The sequence below is a fragment of the Canis lupus genome, chromosome 23, assembly GCF_048164855.1.
Source record: "Canis lupus baileyi chromosome 23, mCanLup2.hap1, whole genome shotgun sequence".
In the NCBI taxonomy this organism is placed as follows: Eukaryota; Metazoa; Chordata; class Mammalia; order Carnivora; family Canidae; genus Canis; species Canis lupus.
The window spans coordinates 23768277-23786108 of NC_132860.1; the positions used below are offsets into that span (position 1 = coordinate 23768277).

The following is a 17832-nucleotide window of genomic DNA, read 5'->3' on the forward strand; positions in this document are numbered from 1 at the left end:
AATGAGTGGGAATAGGAGCTTTTTAGCCAGATCTGAAATCACATAAATAAAAAGTAGTCACACTTTTTTATAAAATTCCGTGTTGTGGGGATAAGCAGCTCTTTCATATCCTATGCTCAGAGGTGTATCTGGCATAATAGTAATAAAATGCAATTTTCAACATTTATCAAAAGTCCTTAAATATGTTTATGTTCTCCCACATAGGATTTTCACTTATAACAATTTGTCATATGGGCTTGATTTTTTTTTATAATAAATTTATTTTTATTGGTGTTCAATTTGCCAACATACAGAATAACACCCAGTGCTCATCCCGTCAAGTGCCCCCCTCAGTGCCCGTCACCCATTCACCCCCACCCCGCCCTCCTCCCCTTCCACCACCCCTAGTTCGTTTCCCAGAGTTAGGAGTCTTTATGTTCTGTCTCCCTTTCTGATATTTCCTACCCATTTCTTCTCCCTTCCCTTCTATTCCCTTTCACTATTATTTATATTCCCCAAATGAATGAGAACATATAATGTTTGTCCTTCTCTGATTGACTCATTTCACTCAGCATAATACCCTCCAGTTCCATCCACGTTGAAGCAAATGGTGGGTATTTGTTATTTCTAATGGCTGAGTAATATTCCATTGTATACATAAACCACATCTTCTTTACCCATTCATCTTTCGATGGACACTGAGGCTCCTTCCACAGTTTGGCTATTGTGGACATTGCTGCTATAAACATCGGGGTGCAGGTGTCCCTGGCTTGATTTTCTAACACTTTTAGCCAAATATTAAATTATCATATCAAAACAGCTGCTTTGCTTGAGTTAATGATAGGCATTCAGAATCTTTATCACTGTTGTTTCACATGATCTTTAGTAGTCCTCCCCATTGGCTTTATAACGAGATCCTGACTTCATGTAAGAAAGTTTAAAAATAATAGTCTAAGAAAATAATCAAAGATACCTGAAAATATCTACACTATGGTAAATATTAAATGCTAGAAAGTAAATTTATAGACTAATATGAAATAAAATTTTATATTTCCTAGCTCAAGCATTCATGTACCACTTTTCAGGTTATCATGTTATTATTCCAAGGGATGGTGTTGAAGCCATATAGCAGCATCAGGTGCATGTTCATCATATCTCTCTTGATTAAGTTATCCTATATTGTATCTTCATGACTGAATTAGTCAAAGAAATTCTAAATGAAAAAATCCAATCACTCAGTTTCTCTTTGTAAGTAAAAAATTTAAATCCACCTACACATTAAACTAAACTCTCATTTTATTGTTAGGGTCTCCCTTAAAGTGTTCACAAATTATATTTTCCAAGGAAAAATATATGATCTTTAAACTTATTATGAATTTGTTGAGCTTTAGGATATCACAATCTTGAATAATCAGCATAAACTACTGGAGAAATACAGGTATCTTAGATAACCATCATAAATATCATTTATGTGAGTAAGCCTGATGAACACACACATAAGTAAATGAAAATTATTAAACTAATAATTTCAATTGCAAAAGAATGGCAAGTTCAAAATGAAAGGAGAGCCATAATTTTTTATAAGTTCAAATGGCAATAGAAGAAAAATCAGTCTTCAATGGAACATATAGGGGATGCTGGAAATTATTGGATTCCTCTAAATTGAAGTTTGATTGTGAATTTACATTGTATTTTGTAATTCTCTAGATGGTAACACTGAAAAACATAATACATAAGAAGCAGCCCTCTACCAATATATTTGATATTCTCTGATGCGGTTGATGCAGATTTGTTTTGCCAGCTTGTAAATTGAGCTGCAAATGCTAGACTGGGAGCTCCTAAACATGTCTTATTTTCTCCCACCATGGCAGCAAGCTTAATGCCAAGCCCAAAGAATGTATATTTTGAGGATGGGAGTAGATTTTCAAATACCATGAAAATTATTCTATATCTAATCTGTCAGACTGCCTAGTTAGCAAATTTTGTTCTGATCCCTCTTTCTCAGGAGTCATAAAAAAAAAAAAACTTATTTTTTCCAAAAACATTGAATTTTATTCCCTTTCCTTTTCCTCTTTGTCTGAGAGGTATTGAGTTTGGTCTTTTCAGAGAATACTTCTGTTGTGCATCCTTTATCATGACAGTTTTTACACTATTTTATAATGTACTGTTTTCATGTACTCAACCCCGCCACTACCATATACACTGACTATTAAATACTAAAAGGCACAGAAGAGATTTTCTTTCTTTTCATTTATCTAAACATAGTTTCTAGAAAATAGAGGCTCTCAACAAAAGTGCAAAGACTAATGTGAGTGGAAAAAAAGTAAGACATGTAGAATCATTTCTTAATGCCTTCTTCTTTTCTTCTCTAATAGTAACTAAGGGATATTTATTCCCACTCTGTCACCTACATTCTTAATGGTAAACTTATTCTTACTCAGAGTATGCTTTTGAACATGGAGTCTGAACTTCAGGAGAACTGGGTCATAAGAGTAGATTACATAACCCAAAAAAAATGTATAAAATACAAAATTTCAATCTCATAATCCTGAGGAGAAACAAGATTGTTGGGAACATCTTGTCCAAGAATATACAGAGATCTGGGAGAAAAACTAGCAGAATAGGACATAGTGGGTATTAAAGGAAGAGGGTTTTTCAAGTATGATAATCATTATATCAAAAATTGCTTAGACCTTAGAATTTCTATTTTTAAGTTAAGAAATAAGCCCTCAGATCTGACGCAATAATATCGAGGTATAAATCTCATCTTGGCAACTTACCATCTGTGTGAATGTGGGTAAGTTCTTTAGGCCTTCAAGCAGCTGTACATACTCCTTTGTTAAATGTTATAAACACAATATCTATCTAAAATAGTTATTATATAACTATTACAACTATGTATACAAAATAGTCTGATACAGTCTTTAACATATGGGGACAATCAATAAATACTAATAATAGTAATAATTATTTCACCAAAATTCCCTACCAATCATTTCATACATCAAGTCCAGACTAACTGAAGCGGCTTTTTTCTATTTTAATTGACAATACGGTTTGCTTTTATTTCTGATGTTATCAAGTAAATGGGACCTTAATACTAGAGTTAATAAAATCTTTTCTAAATTTCAAACCATGCACTCTAATCCACACTTCATTTGAACACACACACACACACACACACACACACACCACTTCCTTTTCCTCCCATAGTAATTTCTTCAAATACAAACTGTTTAACAACACCCTAGCTTTAGGTTTACAAATGGATTTTTAATTAACTGCACTTACCAAAACTAGATGCTCAATACATCCCTGAAAAATATAGGCAAGAATTCTCAACTTTGACTTCCACTTTATCTAGACGTGCCTACTTCTACTTCCCTCTGTGATATGGACCTTTGGGAGGAATAGAAAGACAGCCTGCACTCTGGGATCTCCAGTAAACTTACCTAGAAAGGGGTGGGGGTAGTACATTAACTCTTTGGTACCCAAGAACTCCAATAGGAGCTAGAGAGAAATTGTGAGGCAAAACAACCAGAGAAGTACTCAAGTGAGAGGTAAATAATGGAGATAATAACACACATGTATCAAATATTTATGAAAACAATTTACAAGCTATAAAATGACTTGTCAGTTATTCAATTTATTTCTTTGATCCATTTTTGGCAAATGTCATTAGATAAGCATTGAAATAGGCATTTTCTGCCATGTCTGTTAGACTTCCAACCAGGTATCCACAAATTTCATGCCTTCAAATTTTATCTTGTATTCAGTAGAAACTATTTGAAAGCAATCTCTTGTACTTTATTCATATATTTCTAATTTTTATGAAAGTCCTATAGTGGTTTAATTCCTAAATTAAATAATAGTTATTCAAGGCTATGAAGCAATAAGAAAATTAGACGACTTAAATATAAAGAAGATATAGATAATTAGCATACATGTATCTGGGAACAAAGATGTAGAAAGTCAAGAGTAGCCTCACATAACTTTTAGGAATTTACTTGGGAATTTTGTTTCATTCCTTTAGTTTAGGGTTTGTTGGGCTAGAAGTCTTCATTCCCAGAGTAGGGGATATAGCAAGGGTCCAATTAAAATTTAAGTCATAGACCTGCCCTACGACCCAGCAGTTGCACTGTTGGGGATTTACCCCAAAGATACAGATGCAATGAAATGCCGGGACACCTGCACCCCGATGTTTATAGCAGCAATGTCTACAATAGCCAAACTGTGGAAGGAGCTTCGGTGTCCATCGAAAGATGAATGGATAAAGAAGATGTGGTTTATGTATACAATGGAATATTACTCAGCCATTAGAAATGAAAAATACCCACCATTTGCTTCAACGTGGATGGAACTGGAGGGTATTATGCTGAGTGAAATGAGTCAATCGGAGAAGAACAAACATTATATGTTCTCATTCATTTGGGGAATATAAATAATAGTGAAAGGGAATAGAAGGGAAGGGAGAAGAAATGGGTAGGAAATATCAGAAAGGGAGACAGAACATAAAGACTCCTAACTCTGGAAAATGAACTAGATGAACTAGGGATGGTGGAAGGGGAGGAGGGCGGGGGGTGGGGGTGAATGGGTGACGGGCACTGAGGGGGGCACTTGATGGGATGAGCACTGGGTGTTATTCTGTATGTTGGTAAATTGAAATGGGCAGAAGACATGAATAGACATTTTTCCAAAGAAGACATACAGCTGGCCAACAGACACAGGAAAATATACTCACCATCACTCATCATTAGGGAAATACAAATCAAAACTACAAAAACATATCTCCTCACACCAGTCAAAATAGCTAAAATTAACAATACAGGAAATAACAAATGTTGGCGAGGATGCAAAGAAAGGGGAAACTTCTTGTACTGTTGATAAGAATGCAAACTAGTATAGCCACTCTAAAAAACAGTATGGAAGTTCCTCAGAAAGTTAAAAATAGAACTTCCCTAAAATCCATAAATTGTACTACTAAATATTTACCCAAAAGATACAAAAATACTAATTCAAAGGGATAGATGCATCCTGATGTTTAGTAGCATTATCAATAGCCAAATTATGGAAAAAGCCCAGCTGTTCATCGACTGATGAATGGATAAAGAAGAGGTTGTATATGTATATATATATACATAATATATGTGTATATATATTCATATTATATTATATATGTTATATATATTATTCATATTCCATATATATACATATATATACATATATACATATATATACATACTATACTATATATATATACTATATATATATAGTGGAATATTGGAATATTAGTCTTAGAAAAGAATGAAATCTTGCCATCTGCAATGATAGGAGTGGAGCTAGAAAGTATTATGCTATGCCAAATAGGTCAGTCGAGAAAGACACATACTGTATGATTTCACTCTATGTGAAATTTAAGAAACAAATGACCATGTAGAAAAAAAGAAGAGCAACCGAAAAATAGACTCAACTATAGAGAACAAACTGATGGTTACTGAGAGGTAGGTGGGAGGATGGATGAACTAGGTGATGGAGATTAAAGAGTGCTCTTGTTAAAACAAGCACCAGGTATATGTAAGTGATGAATCACTAAATTGTATACCTGAAACTAATATTACACTGTATGTTAATTAATTGGAATTTAAATTTTTAAAAAAGAAATCTATTTTCTCCTTATTTTTTAATAATATATTTGGAGATTTATTTGTCCCTAATTAGAATATGGAAAAAATTTAAATACATTAATTTAGGTAAAAATGAAATGTCCTGGACAGAATAAAACTCATTATTTTATATATGGCAGTAAAAAGTAGTAGGTGTAAGAAAGTCTTACTAAACTGAACCCCAGACACATCAAGTCAAATCTTGAAGAAAGAGATATATTAAAACAGAAATTGAAGAAAAGATAATACGAAGAGAGAAACAATTGTAAAGAATGCTAAGATGGAAGACAACAGAATTACATTTTTGAAAGTACTGAAAGGAAAATTTGTCAACCTAGAACTCAATATTTGTCAATTTATCTTTCAAAAGAAAGCAAGATTATATATATTTATATTTATAGATAAACAAAACCTTAGAAAATTCATAGCCATGAGAACTGCATGCAATAAATGCTAAAGGAAGTTTTCTAAGCTAAAGTAAAATAATACCACGTAGAAACTCAGATAAAAAGGAAAGAATGAAGAATGCTCAGAAGAATGAATATGTGAGTAGACATAAAATATTTTTTATCTTTTCTTAATTTCTGGAAATAATAATTAACTTTTTGAAGTAAAAGAATTACAATGTGCTAAGAGATTTGTAACATAGGTAGAAATATGTACTTGGCAATAACCACACACAATTTTAGAATGAGGTAAATGAAGTAACTGCTAAGTTTCCTAAATAAATAAAATATTAAAAAAAAAAAAAAAAAAAAAAGGAGGGCGCCTGGGTGGCTCAATGGTTAAATGTCTGCTTTTGGTTCTGGTCATAATCTCAGGGTTCTGGAATCAAGCCCCATGTCGTCAATCAAGCCAGCTGGCATCAGGCTCCCTGACTGGTGGGGAGTCTACTTGTTCCTTTTTCTCTCCGTCTACTCATGCTTACTCTCCCTCAAATAAATATATAAACTCTTTTTAAAAAAAAAAAGTTTCTTGGATTACCTATGGAGAAGTATAATATTAATTTGAGGTGGACTCGGAAAGTAAGGTTGCATACCATAATCCAAGGAGTGACTACAACAACAACAACAACAACAACAACATAAAAAACAAAACCCAAAAACTGTAGACAAAAACCCAACTGAGAAAATAGAATACTGAAATATACTTGAACTGATTTGAAGATTTTTTTAAAAGTGAGTAAAGCTATATAACAAAGAAGAAAAAACAGATGGGACAATGAAGGAACAAATAAAATAATGATAGACATAAAACTAAACGTAGTAATAATTACATTAAATATAATGGGCTAAAAACCCCAATTACAAAATAGCATTAGTCACACTGGATTAAAAAACATGCCAGTTATAAAAGTTGGGTATGAAATACAAAGACACAGATTAAGAGTAAAAAGATAGAGAAGATATGTTATGCAAACCACTATATATAGGGGCAGCTCAGGTGGCTCAGCGGTTTAGTGCCGCCTTCGGCCTAGGGCATGATCCTGGAGTCCAGGGATCGAGTCCCACGTGGGGCTCCCTGCATGGAGCCTACTTCTCCCTCTGCCTGTGTCTCTGCCTCTTTCTCTCTCTCTCTCTCTCTCTAATGGATAATTAAAATATTTAAAAAAACAACAACCACCATATACAGTGAATGTGGAATATTATCAGAGCACATGGAATTTAAAGCAAGACATAGCACCATGAAAAAAGGAGACATTCTGTAATAATAAAAGGGTCAATTCATCAAGAAGTCATAACAACTTTAATGTTTATACATCTAATAGGAAAGCTTCAAAATCACAAAGAAAATAACAACTAAAAAGAAAAAGAAAAATTCATAATCAGATTTGGAAATTTTAGCACATCCTTGATTGTTACTTGGTTGCACATGTAGGTAAAAATCAGAAATCTGTGTCTTTCTATATGTAAATTATATCCCAATAAAAAGGACAGAAAAAATACCTTCACTGATGATAAGAAGGAAAAAAAAAAGAAGAAACAAAGAAATGGTGAACCAAAAATAACATATCAATTAATTTGGAATTAAATGATTTCTGGGAGCCTCGACTGCTTTCCCTAATCTCTGGGGTAGGCTTTTGATATGTCAAAGCCACCAAACTCTGTGGGACATCCCAGTCCAACCTTTTCATGACCTGTGGCAACCAATAGGTTAAAACCATGGTCCTTATCAAGCCCTCTCCCAGGAATTTCTAAGAAATTTCTCAGGGAAATTATCTGTTTACAGAGGGTAGCAGAGCTACTCATGTCCCATGAGTGCAAAACTCAAAAGACAGCTCAAAGAGTCTGTGATCTATAGATAAAGGTCTTAGTCAACAGATGTGGTCACAATGAGGCTGAGAAGCCTGTAGCTTAAAGTCATTTGGTAAGTGCAATGGAGCCCTAACATAATATTACCTTATAATATGGCTTTGTAACCTGAAGTGTGTCTGAAACAAGAGTGCCCAAAGAAATGGGTACTGAGCATAAGGGGATGATGAATAAGGGGCACTGTGTGAAAGCTTTGATATAAGGAGGGCTAAGAGGTAAAAAAATATGTAGATAGATAGATAGATAGATGATAGATAGATAGATAGATAGATAGATAGATAGATAGATAGATAGATAAAAAAGATTGCAAAGGAGGGAATGGAATGGAGGGGGTTTTTCTCAGAGAAATGTTAGCCTGATGACAGGAAAGTTTACCTTAAATTTGGAGAATAAGCTATGAAAATTAAAAATGCACTGAATCTTCTTTCAGCCATCCACTGGCACTCTTCACTTCAACCATCCATGATTCATTTTAGAAAGCATCCAGTTGTTCAAGAAGTTAGACAAAATGCTAGACAGAGTGAGAGAGGGGCTGGAAAATAGGAAAACCAGTCTGATGAAAGAATAACATTTATCTGACTAGATAAAAGCAGAGAGGGAGGCAAATCATAAGAGACTCTTTTTTTTTAAAGATTTTTTATTTATTTGAGAGAGAGAGAGCACATGAAGGGGGCATGAAGAAGGAGGGAGAAAGAATCTGAAGCAGACTCGGTACTGAGCATGGAGCCGGATGGGGGCCTCAATCCCATAACCATGAGATCATGACCTGAGCTTAAAACCAAGAGTCAGATGCTTAACTGACTGAGCCACTTAGGCCCCCAAGAGACTCTTATCTATAGAGAATAAACTGAGGGTTGCTGGAGGGAGATGGATGCTGGATGGGCTAGTGATGGGCATTAGGGAAGGCACTAGTGATGAGCACTGGATGTTGTATGCAAGTGATGAATCACTATGTTCTACTCCTGAAACCAATACTACACTATGTTAACTAACTTGAATTTAAATTTTTTAAAAAAATTACTTTCCTAAGCAAAGAATGGGAAGACAGATATCCCAGGTTGAGTCAGGCCATGAGTAACAGGGTCCCAGCCACTAGAGTGGAATCAGAAGGGCTTTACTCTTGGAAGAAAGGGCAGCTAAGATGATAGTATGGTCTCAAGTTATTAGAAGAATTTGGGAACAGGGACTAGATGACAACTCAGTTAAATGAAGTGAGTCATGGGAGATTGGAAAGGAGTAGTATAGGGTAGTTCTTGGCATTTGGCAGGAGAATAAGACACACTTAGGTTTGAATTCCAGTTTTATCCCTAACAATACATTAAGAAGATTATTCACAATGGCCAAGTGGGATTTATCCCCGGGATGCAAGGCTGGTTCAACACTCGTAAAACAATCAATGTGATTGATCATATCAGCAAGAGAAAAAAACAAGAACCATATGATCCTCTCAATAGATGCAGAGAAAGCATTTGACAAAATACAGCATCCATTCCTGATCTTTACTAATTCATAAAACAGAGATAATAATAGTATCTGCCTCAGAGGGTTGCTCTGAGAATTAAATAAAATGATGTACATAAGGAGCTTAAGGTACTATTTGAAAGTATTGCTGAATTTTAACTCTTATTAGAAATAACATTTCAGACTTTCTCTCAAGACAATAAATTTACTGAAGAAATATTTCAGTAATGGCTCTACATAAGGCACCGTACTTGAGAAACAAATGCATTGGGCCCTTTTTGATGATAGCTATTATTGCAGGTTTTCTTTGCCTATAGCACCAGTGGTTCTTGGTCACACCACTTTGAAGAATGAAGAGGTAGACCAGATGAAGAGTGGTGGGCAGCAAAGCAAAGTTTATTGAGCAATAGTACAAAGCTCCTACAGAGGGAGGGGACCTGAGAGGGTTGCCTTTGGAGTTTCTAAGTTTAGGAGTTTTTATGAGCTCTTTTGCAGAACTATCTTAAGCAATCAGTATGTGCTGGGTTGTGCCAATCTGGGCTTTGGTTACTTATCTATCTACCTAACAGGTTAATGTCTATGTTCTGATGGTCTTTTTTTTCCTGTCATCTGGGGATTTGTTTGTGTCTTAACTGCCCTTTGCCAATGATGGTGACAAATGTTTTGTTATTAATTGCCTTCTTTTAGGCCATTTTGCAGAAGTCATTTTTGCAAACACTACAAAGCAGAATGCTAGTGCCATTCTAAGCTGTAAAACAGGATGTTAGCCGTGTTTTATTTTAGGAATGTTAGTCCTGACTCCATATTTCCTTGTTGGGGACCAACCCTGACTACCTAGCTGTTCAACTAACTTCCTTTTTTTTTTTTTTTTTTAATTTTTTTTTTTTTTTTTTTTTATGATAGTCACAGAGAGAGAGAGAGAGGCAGAGACACAGGCAGAGGGAGAAGCAGGCTCCATGCACCGGGAGCCTGATGTGGGATTCGATCCCGGGTCTCCAGGATCGTGCCCTGGGCCAAAGGCAGGCGCCAAACCGCTGCGCCACCCAGGGATCCCCCATTCAACTAACTTCTAACACTATTACTGGTAGGTTTATTTTGATTCAGACTGACCAGGGCTTTGTCAATAACTCTATCTTATTTTCAAAGTACTTCTGCTATTTTGCTATCTCCTCATCAGAGACTATGAGGCTTTGCAGATATTTATTTCCAAGTTCATATAGAAAGTTGAGCAAACATTTTGAAACCAGAAATATCTACATGTAAAAATTGTCTAACACAATGTTTGACATATAGTAATAGTTTCCAATGTTTTCTTTTCCCCCTGTTTTTAATGTATCTATACCTCTTTTTTCCCTCAGCTTATTAAGAACCATTTCTTATCTTCTTCATTCCCTGATCTGGCTAAACAGGTACTGATTACATACCTTTGTCTTTACCGCTTCACAGTTGGTTCTACTTGCTGGATTTTGCTATCATTAATCTCTATTGGCCTTTTATTTCTCATCTGATGCAATTTTGTCAGAATTGAAATTGAAAGGACTTACATTGATTAAAATAGCTCTGGAGGTAACTCTATAGGGCGCTGGAGTTGGGATGTGATAAAGTTCAAGGCTTCAGCCTTTCTTGCCATTTATATTACTTATTACCGTCACTAATTTGTATATGTCTTCAATCAGAATGCAACTTCTTGTGATGTATTCAATTTTTAAACTTATTAATTAACATGGGATAGGAAGCATGGTATAATTGAAAATGGTTGAATTCCAGTGACATTGGTTCAAACTGTAAGCAGAATGAGTTATGGGTCCCCAGAAAAAGAAAGACAAGATGCAGCTTTCATGACACCAGAGAAGTCATTTTAGGCTGCCACTATTTTTGTGATGTAGTTGCCCTAGCACATTTCTTGCAGAACTTCCCTAAGAGATATCAGAATTACAAAGAAATGCAAAAACCTCAGTAGATAAGGATTTTAAGGGAACAAAGGGATACAAAAACCAACAGTCCTATGAGGCCAGGAAATAGCCTGACCATATCAGAGACAAATCAACCAGTGGTAAAACTCATATTGCTGTTGAAAAGAGAGCAAGGCTGTACCTTCCTTACCCAAGAGTGGTGTCAGTTTATACCTCCTCTCAGAGCATGCCCATAGCCCCTTCACCTACTCTCTGTTAACTCTACTTCATTATAACATCAAAGTCTCTGCCCTAAAAGGAGCACAAGCTTCATTAATGTCAGACAAGATGGATGCATGGGTACTGTTCCTAAGTTCTCTGCACAACTTTGTGCCCGAGTTTACATGCAATGACAAAGCTCACCTTTCTGAATATTCATCCTAAACCCTAAATAAAAGGAACCCACTCACCTCTGCTGAGGAGTCAGGGCTTTGGAATGTATTCTCCATGAATTTATTCACTGCAAATTAAGTTCCTTTATTTGTCCCTTGTGTGACAACTCCCCCTGGGGTAGTCTCCATCTGTAACTCACTGAGAAGCAAACTCAGGGTAAGGTTATGAAATCTCTTGTCTGTTCATAACAATGCATGTTTTTTCAAGAAGTTAGTTAATCTCTCTATGTTTCAGTTTTCAAATTTGTAATACAGAATAATAATACCATATGAGGATTAAATGTATAAACAAGTATAAAAACATCCAGCATAATTTTAAACAAGTATAAAATTTCCAGCATAATTTGATAAACCCTCCCCTTTTCCCAATTTTTTTCTTTCAATACACTCCACTGCTCTTCCTTTCTTCTCTAGACCTTAGAATAGGGGGATAAAATGCAATATTTTATCTTTCTATGAAGTGGTTTATTTATGTATTTATTAATTACCTAATGACATACACAAAGGCTAATAAGCTATCTCGATAAGTGTATTTTTTAAATTTTAAGTATTTTATTTATAGTACTTAGGTTAAATAATTTTGATATTTTGAAAAGAATATACTTTTAAGGGTGCCTGGGTGGCTCAGTTGGTTGGGTGTCTACTTTCAGCTCAAGTCATGATCCCCAGGTCCTGGGATCAAGCCCCGTGTATGGCTCCCTTCTCACTGGGGAGCCTGATTCTCACTCTCCCCTCTACTCATGCTCTCTCTCAGTTTCTCTCTCTCTCTCTCTCTCTCTCTGTCTCTCTCTCTCAAGTAAATAAATAAAATCTTAAAAATATATATATACTTTTAAACTAATGTCAATCCCAAGATCTTCTAATAAGATGTATTTTTAAAACACAAAAAAGACTTTATTACCTTAATAAATCCACTGATATTGTCCTTAGAAAATTATTTTTTTTCATTTCTCTAACAAATATTTGAGGATTTACTGTATGCCAGAGATAAACAAAGTAAAGTTAATGCTGTAATTGGATTTGAGGGAGGGAATATAACATGACCGAGGTAGCAAGGTTATTCAGGGAAGGCCTTTCTGAGGATGTGACTTCTGAGAAAGCTGTTAGAGACCAGGAAAGGGCAAGTATAGTGGTGAGATGGGAAGGCCACTAAGATGTTTGAGGATATTTACCAGAAAAAAATATTTAGGGTCATAAATGCTTTGTGAGCAAATGGAATTAGTCTCTGTAATATCAAAATTTATAATAAATATATTTGATCTTGAAGCTTATTTTTGGCAGTGATTTCCTTTGGAATTTTCTGTGTGATGAGAGAGCTAAAGTTGTATTTTCTCATGTTAATGTGGTAACTTCTGGACCTCACTTAAGATTGGGGCTGGTTGTCTGAAGAATGAACCAGGTGATAAGAGGGTTGAACTCTCAGTCCCATCTCCCTGACCTCCCATCTCCCTGATCCCAGAGAGGGGGATGAACTAATTGAAAATCTTGTGTTTCTGATTCCTAGTAGGCAAGAGTGCTCTGATCAAGCTCAAGCCTCTCAATTAAACCCTCAGTTCTTTAGGCAAAGGAGTAAAAATCAATATGTTCTACATATCTTGGAACCCCATTGCCCCTGATTAACTTAATTCCATAAAGAAAGAAAACTCTCAAAGGAACATAGTTAGCTCAATCATCTATGAAAACAAACTATAATTGTAGAAGATCTACATTACTTATGGTGTCAGAAAAAAAAGAAAAAAAAAAAAAAAAGATCCAGAGAATACCGGTCTCCTTCATCACCAATATACTAAGTTGCCCACTTTCCCACCCCCCATGGCTGACCTGTAGTTCAGTTGGCTAAATTACTTTGTATTAATGAGAGTGTATGTTGTCCTATAAAGCAAGTCTAAGAATCTGCTCCTACGCACAGGGATGGAGAGCCCTGATATGGATTAATCATTTTAAAGAACATTCTATCTGCTTCCACATTATGAAAATGGGATTTTTCACTAGACTAGAAGAGAGGGTTAGCAATCAAGCACATGTGACTTATTTTTCGTCATTTCTTTGTACTTCTTCCTGTGGAGAGCTTGTATGTACGGTAAGTTTTAGAACCTCGGGATCCCTGGGTGGCGCAACGGTTTAGCGCCTGCATTTGGCCCAGGGCGCGATCCTGGAGACCGGGGATCGAATCCCACGTCGGGCTCCCGGTGCATAGAGCCTGCTTCTCCATCTGCCTATGTCTCTGCCTCTCTCTCTCTCTCTCTCTCTCTCTTTCTATCTGTGACTATCATAAGTAAAAAAAAAAAAAAAAAATTAAAAAAAGAAAAATAAATAAATAAAATCTTAAAAGAAAAAAAAAAAAGTTTTAGAACCTCCCTGGCCTGAAAAATGTTTGGAGGAAAAAACTATAGAAATTGGAGAAACTGGGATGCCTGGGTGGCTCGAGTGGTTGAGCACCTGCTTTCGGCTCACAGTGTGATCTTGGAGTCCCAGGATCCAGTCCTACATTGGGATCCCTGCAAGGAGCCTGTCTCTCATGAATAAATAAATAAAACCTCAAAAAAAAAAAAAAAAAAAAAACTTAAAAAAAAGAAATTGGAAAAAATACTTAGCATCTGCTCTCTTAAAATCTACTTTCTGCAGCTTCCTTTTTTTTTTTTTCCTTTAAATTCTAGGCTCACTCTGGATCAAGCAAAGAGAGTTATCCTATGGTTCAGCCTGTATCAAGTTTTTCACTAGATTGGGGGTCTGAATAAAAAAGGGGGAATTAATTTGCAGGTCACTGTTCTTTCTGTGGGTGTTTTCTCTGAGGATTTTGTGGAGAAATGTGATTAGTCAAGATAGTTCCTATATTCCTGATTCTCTTTATAAATTAACATTATCTGACTCTATTATCAATAGCTTGTTCAGAAGAAATATTTCATTCTTTTATTCCTTGATACAAGTCTTTCAAAATTGCAATTTCTCTGTGTCTCAGACAAAAGTGCTGAAAGGAGGGAAATGAACATATAATAGACTTATGTTGAAAGTGTCATTTCAGATCTGGAAATAAATACTTTTCAACTGATTGATCATGTACGCTCTCAATTCCTCTAAAATTGAGATCACCACCTTCTTCCTGATTGGAATCCCAGGACTGGAGCATGTTCATGTTTGGATCTCTGTCCCTATCTGCTTCATGTACCTAGTGGCTATCCTTGGCAACTGCACCATCCTCTTTGTGATCAGGACAGAGCCGTCACTTCATGCCCCCATGTACTATTTCCTCTCCATGTTGGCTGTCTCTGACCTGGGCCTCTCTCTCTCATCCTTCCCCACTATGCTGAGGATCTTTGTTTTCAATGCTACGGGAATTTCCCCAAATGCCTGCTTTGCTCAAGAATTCTTTATCCATGGATTCACAGATATGGAGTCCTCAGTGCTCCTGGTCATGTCTTTTGACCGTTTTTTGGCCATACGCAATCCTCTGAGATACAGCTCTATCCTCACCAATGCCAGAGTTGCCAAAATGGGACTGGTGTTTCTCATTAAAAGTGTGCTCTTAGTGCTCCCATTTCCTTTCACCCTCAAAAAATTGACATATTGTAGGAAAAGCCTACTTTCTCACTCTTATTGTCTGCACCAGGATGTTATGAAGCTAGCCTGCTCTGACAACACCATCAACTTTTTCTATGGTTTTTTCGTTGCCCTCTGTATGATGTCAGACAGTGTGTTCATTGCTGTGTCCTACATATTTATCCTGAAGACTGTGATGGGAATTGGATCCCATAAAGAGCGGCTCAAGGCCCTCAACACCTGTGTCTCCCACATCTGTGCCGTGCTCATCTTCTATGTGCCTATCATTGCTTTGGCTTCCATGCACCGTTTTGGCAAGCACAAGTCCCCAGTGGCCATGATCCTCATTGCTGACATTTTCTTGCTAGTACCACCTCTAATGAACCCCATTGTATACTGTGTGAAGACACGGCAAATTCGTGAGAAGGTTTGGGGGAAATTAGGTCTAAAATAAAAATATGGGAAAAAGTAAAGCAAGGTCAGCCAAGATTGGAATATAGAATAATATATTTCTAAGCAAAATGTTATAGATATTTATTCTTATCTTCCTTAATTATCCTTATAATCACTACAACATATGGGCTGAGCATGGAAGTCTGTGAGTCTAAGACTGACATGAGCATTGACAGGTGAGTATGGAATAGTTTTGCAACACTACTGAAATCATGAATCAATATACTGATTTGGAATTTTAGTTATACCATTTACAGAATAAGGATAAATGCACATGGAAGAAGAGCTTACACCTCCTTATAGAAAATGAATACTAAAGGAACTGGAAGTTAAAGGATGTTACCCCAATCCAATTACAGATTTTCTTTCAGGCAGCAAATATATCAGACATATATTTGTTGTTCAACACACACACAGAAAAACCTTTGACAACTCAGAATATGATAATACATTATAAGCACACAGAACATTTAGAATGATTAAAAAAAAGACTATTGCCATAATCAGTAAGGAGTAACTATAAATTTTAAGTCAAAGAAAATGCCTTGAAAAATGGTTCATATCTTGTTTAGCCACAAGAAAAAGCAAACAGGTTGTCATGAAAAAAAAAAAAAAAAAAAAAACAAAGAAGAATATGTATCCTCCATTCTTTAGTATTTGCCCTCAACTCAGAAATTTAGATCTTTACAAGACAAAAACTGCTCAAGTCATAAGGTATCAATAAATGTTTTTCTGGAACATAAAGGTGAATAGGCTACAATCTGTTTTCCTCAATTATAATAGAAGTTTAATGCATTTCCAATGAAGCTTCTAGTAACATTTCATTGAGAATATACCAGAATAATCCTAAAAACAGATTTACAAATGTCAATTGGAGATATAAGATGAAAATAAATAGAAACTGTAATGAAGTTTCATTGATAGCAACATTTATTAAACAGCTATAAAATTCTTGTAGTTTGATCAACAAATCAATGGAAAGAGCAAAGAAAGAGAATAAACAATCCAATATACTTTGACATGAAAATAATATATAATTTGGGAGTATCAGAACCTTATTGAAAATAGATTATTTAAATAACAGTGGTAGAAAAAAATTACAACCTATTTAAAAAAGCATATTTGCATCTGATCTTTTATTACACACAAAAATAAACTAAAATAAATTAAGAATTAAGTACAAAGATAATTTTTTCAAGTTTTTATTTAAATTCCAGTTAGTTAATATACAGTATAATCTGACATTCACCAAGTACCAGACATTGGGCTATAAATACTCACTTGTATAAACTCAACTTTTGCAAGAAGGTGATTTTATTACTTTCTCTTGTTTCATGGATTAAGAAGCTAAAACTCTGAGAAGCTAACAAACTTTTCCAAAAACACAGAACCATAAAATGTTAGGAATTTGAATCTAAACCCATTTCCAGAATTTACAACCTCATGCACTACACAAGACCAATTATTTTGCTTCTTTCTAAAGTTAATTAATAATCTACATCCTAGGAATCTAAGAATATAATCAGAAGTTTGTTCAAATATTTATTTATAATATATATTGAGAACTATTTTCTATGATAAAAATATTGTAAACTACTGGAATATTAAGCAGTAAATAATAACATAAGCCATAATATACAAATAATATTAAATATTAATCTATGCAACATAGCATTAAGAACTAAGTGGCATTTGCTAAGCATTGTATTAGATGTTAAGGATTAAATGAAACTTAAATTTAGACTTACTGTCAAGAAGCTTACAGTGTGATGGTGGGAAGATCAAGTAAATAAATAATTAAATTCATGGAGTAAATTATGTTAAGTTTAAATACACATATAAGAAAGCAAATTAAAGACTGGTAACTTGCCTATTTCAGTGGAGAATCAAAGGAGAGAGCTTCCTAGGGGAAGGGAGGTCTAATATAAAAATTTGATATATTATTAACAGAAAAAGATATTATCAAGCAAATAAGTAAGATATACATTTGTGCATACACTACTGTCCTAGTTTATAAGTGTATGTGTGTGCAGGGGTGCATGGGTGTCTCAGTCGGTTGGGCATCTGGCTCTTGATTTCAGTT

At 35.2% G+C, this 17832-nt stretch overlaps 1 protein-coding gene across 1 annotated transcript; it reads left to right on the plus strand.

The window, feature by feature from the left end:
- Nucleotides 1–14814: 14814 nt before the first annotated feature.
- Nucleotides 14815–15750, plus strand: LOC140615539 (olfactory receptor 51A7-like). Its single transcript, XM_072795408.1, has one exon. The coding sequence runs from the start codon at nt 14815–14817 to the stop codon at nt 15748–15750; it is 936 nt and encodes a 311-aa protein (XP_072651509.1).
- Nucleotides 15751–17832: the final 2082 nt, after the last annotated feature.

Excerpts from the sequence above, each read along its gene's own strand:
- LOC140615539 (XM_072795408.1), top strand. The coding sequence starts at position 14,815 with ATGTACGCTCTCAATTCCTCTAAAATTGAGATCACCACCTTCTTCCTG.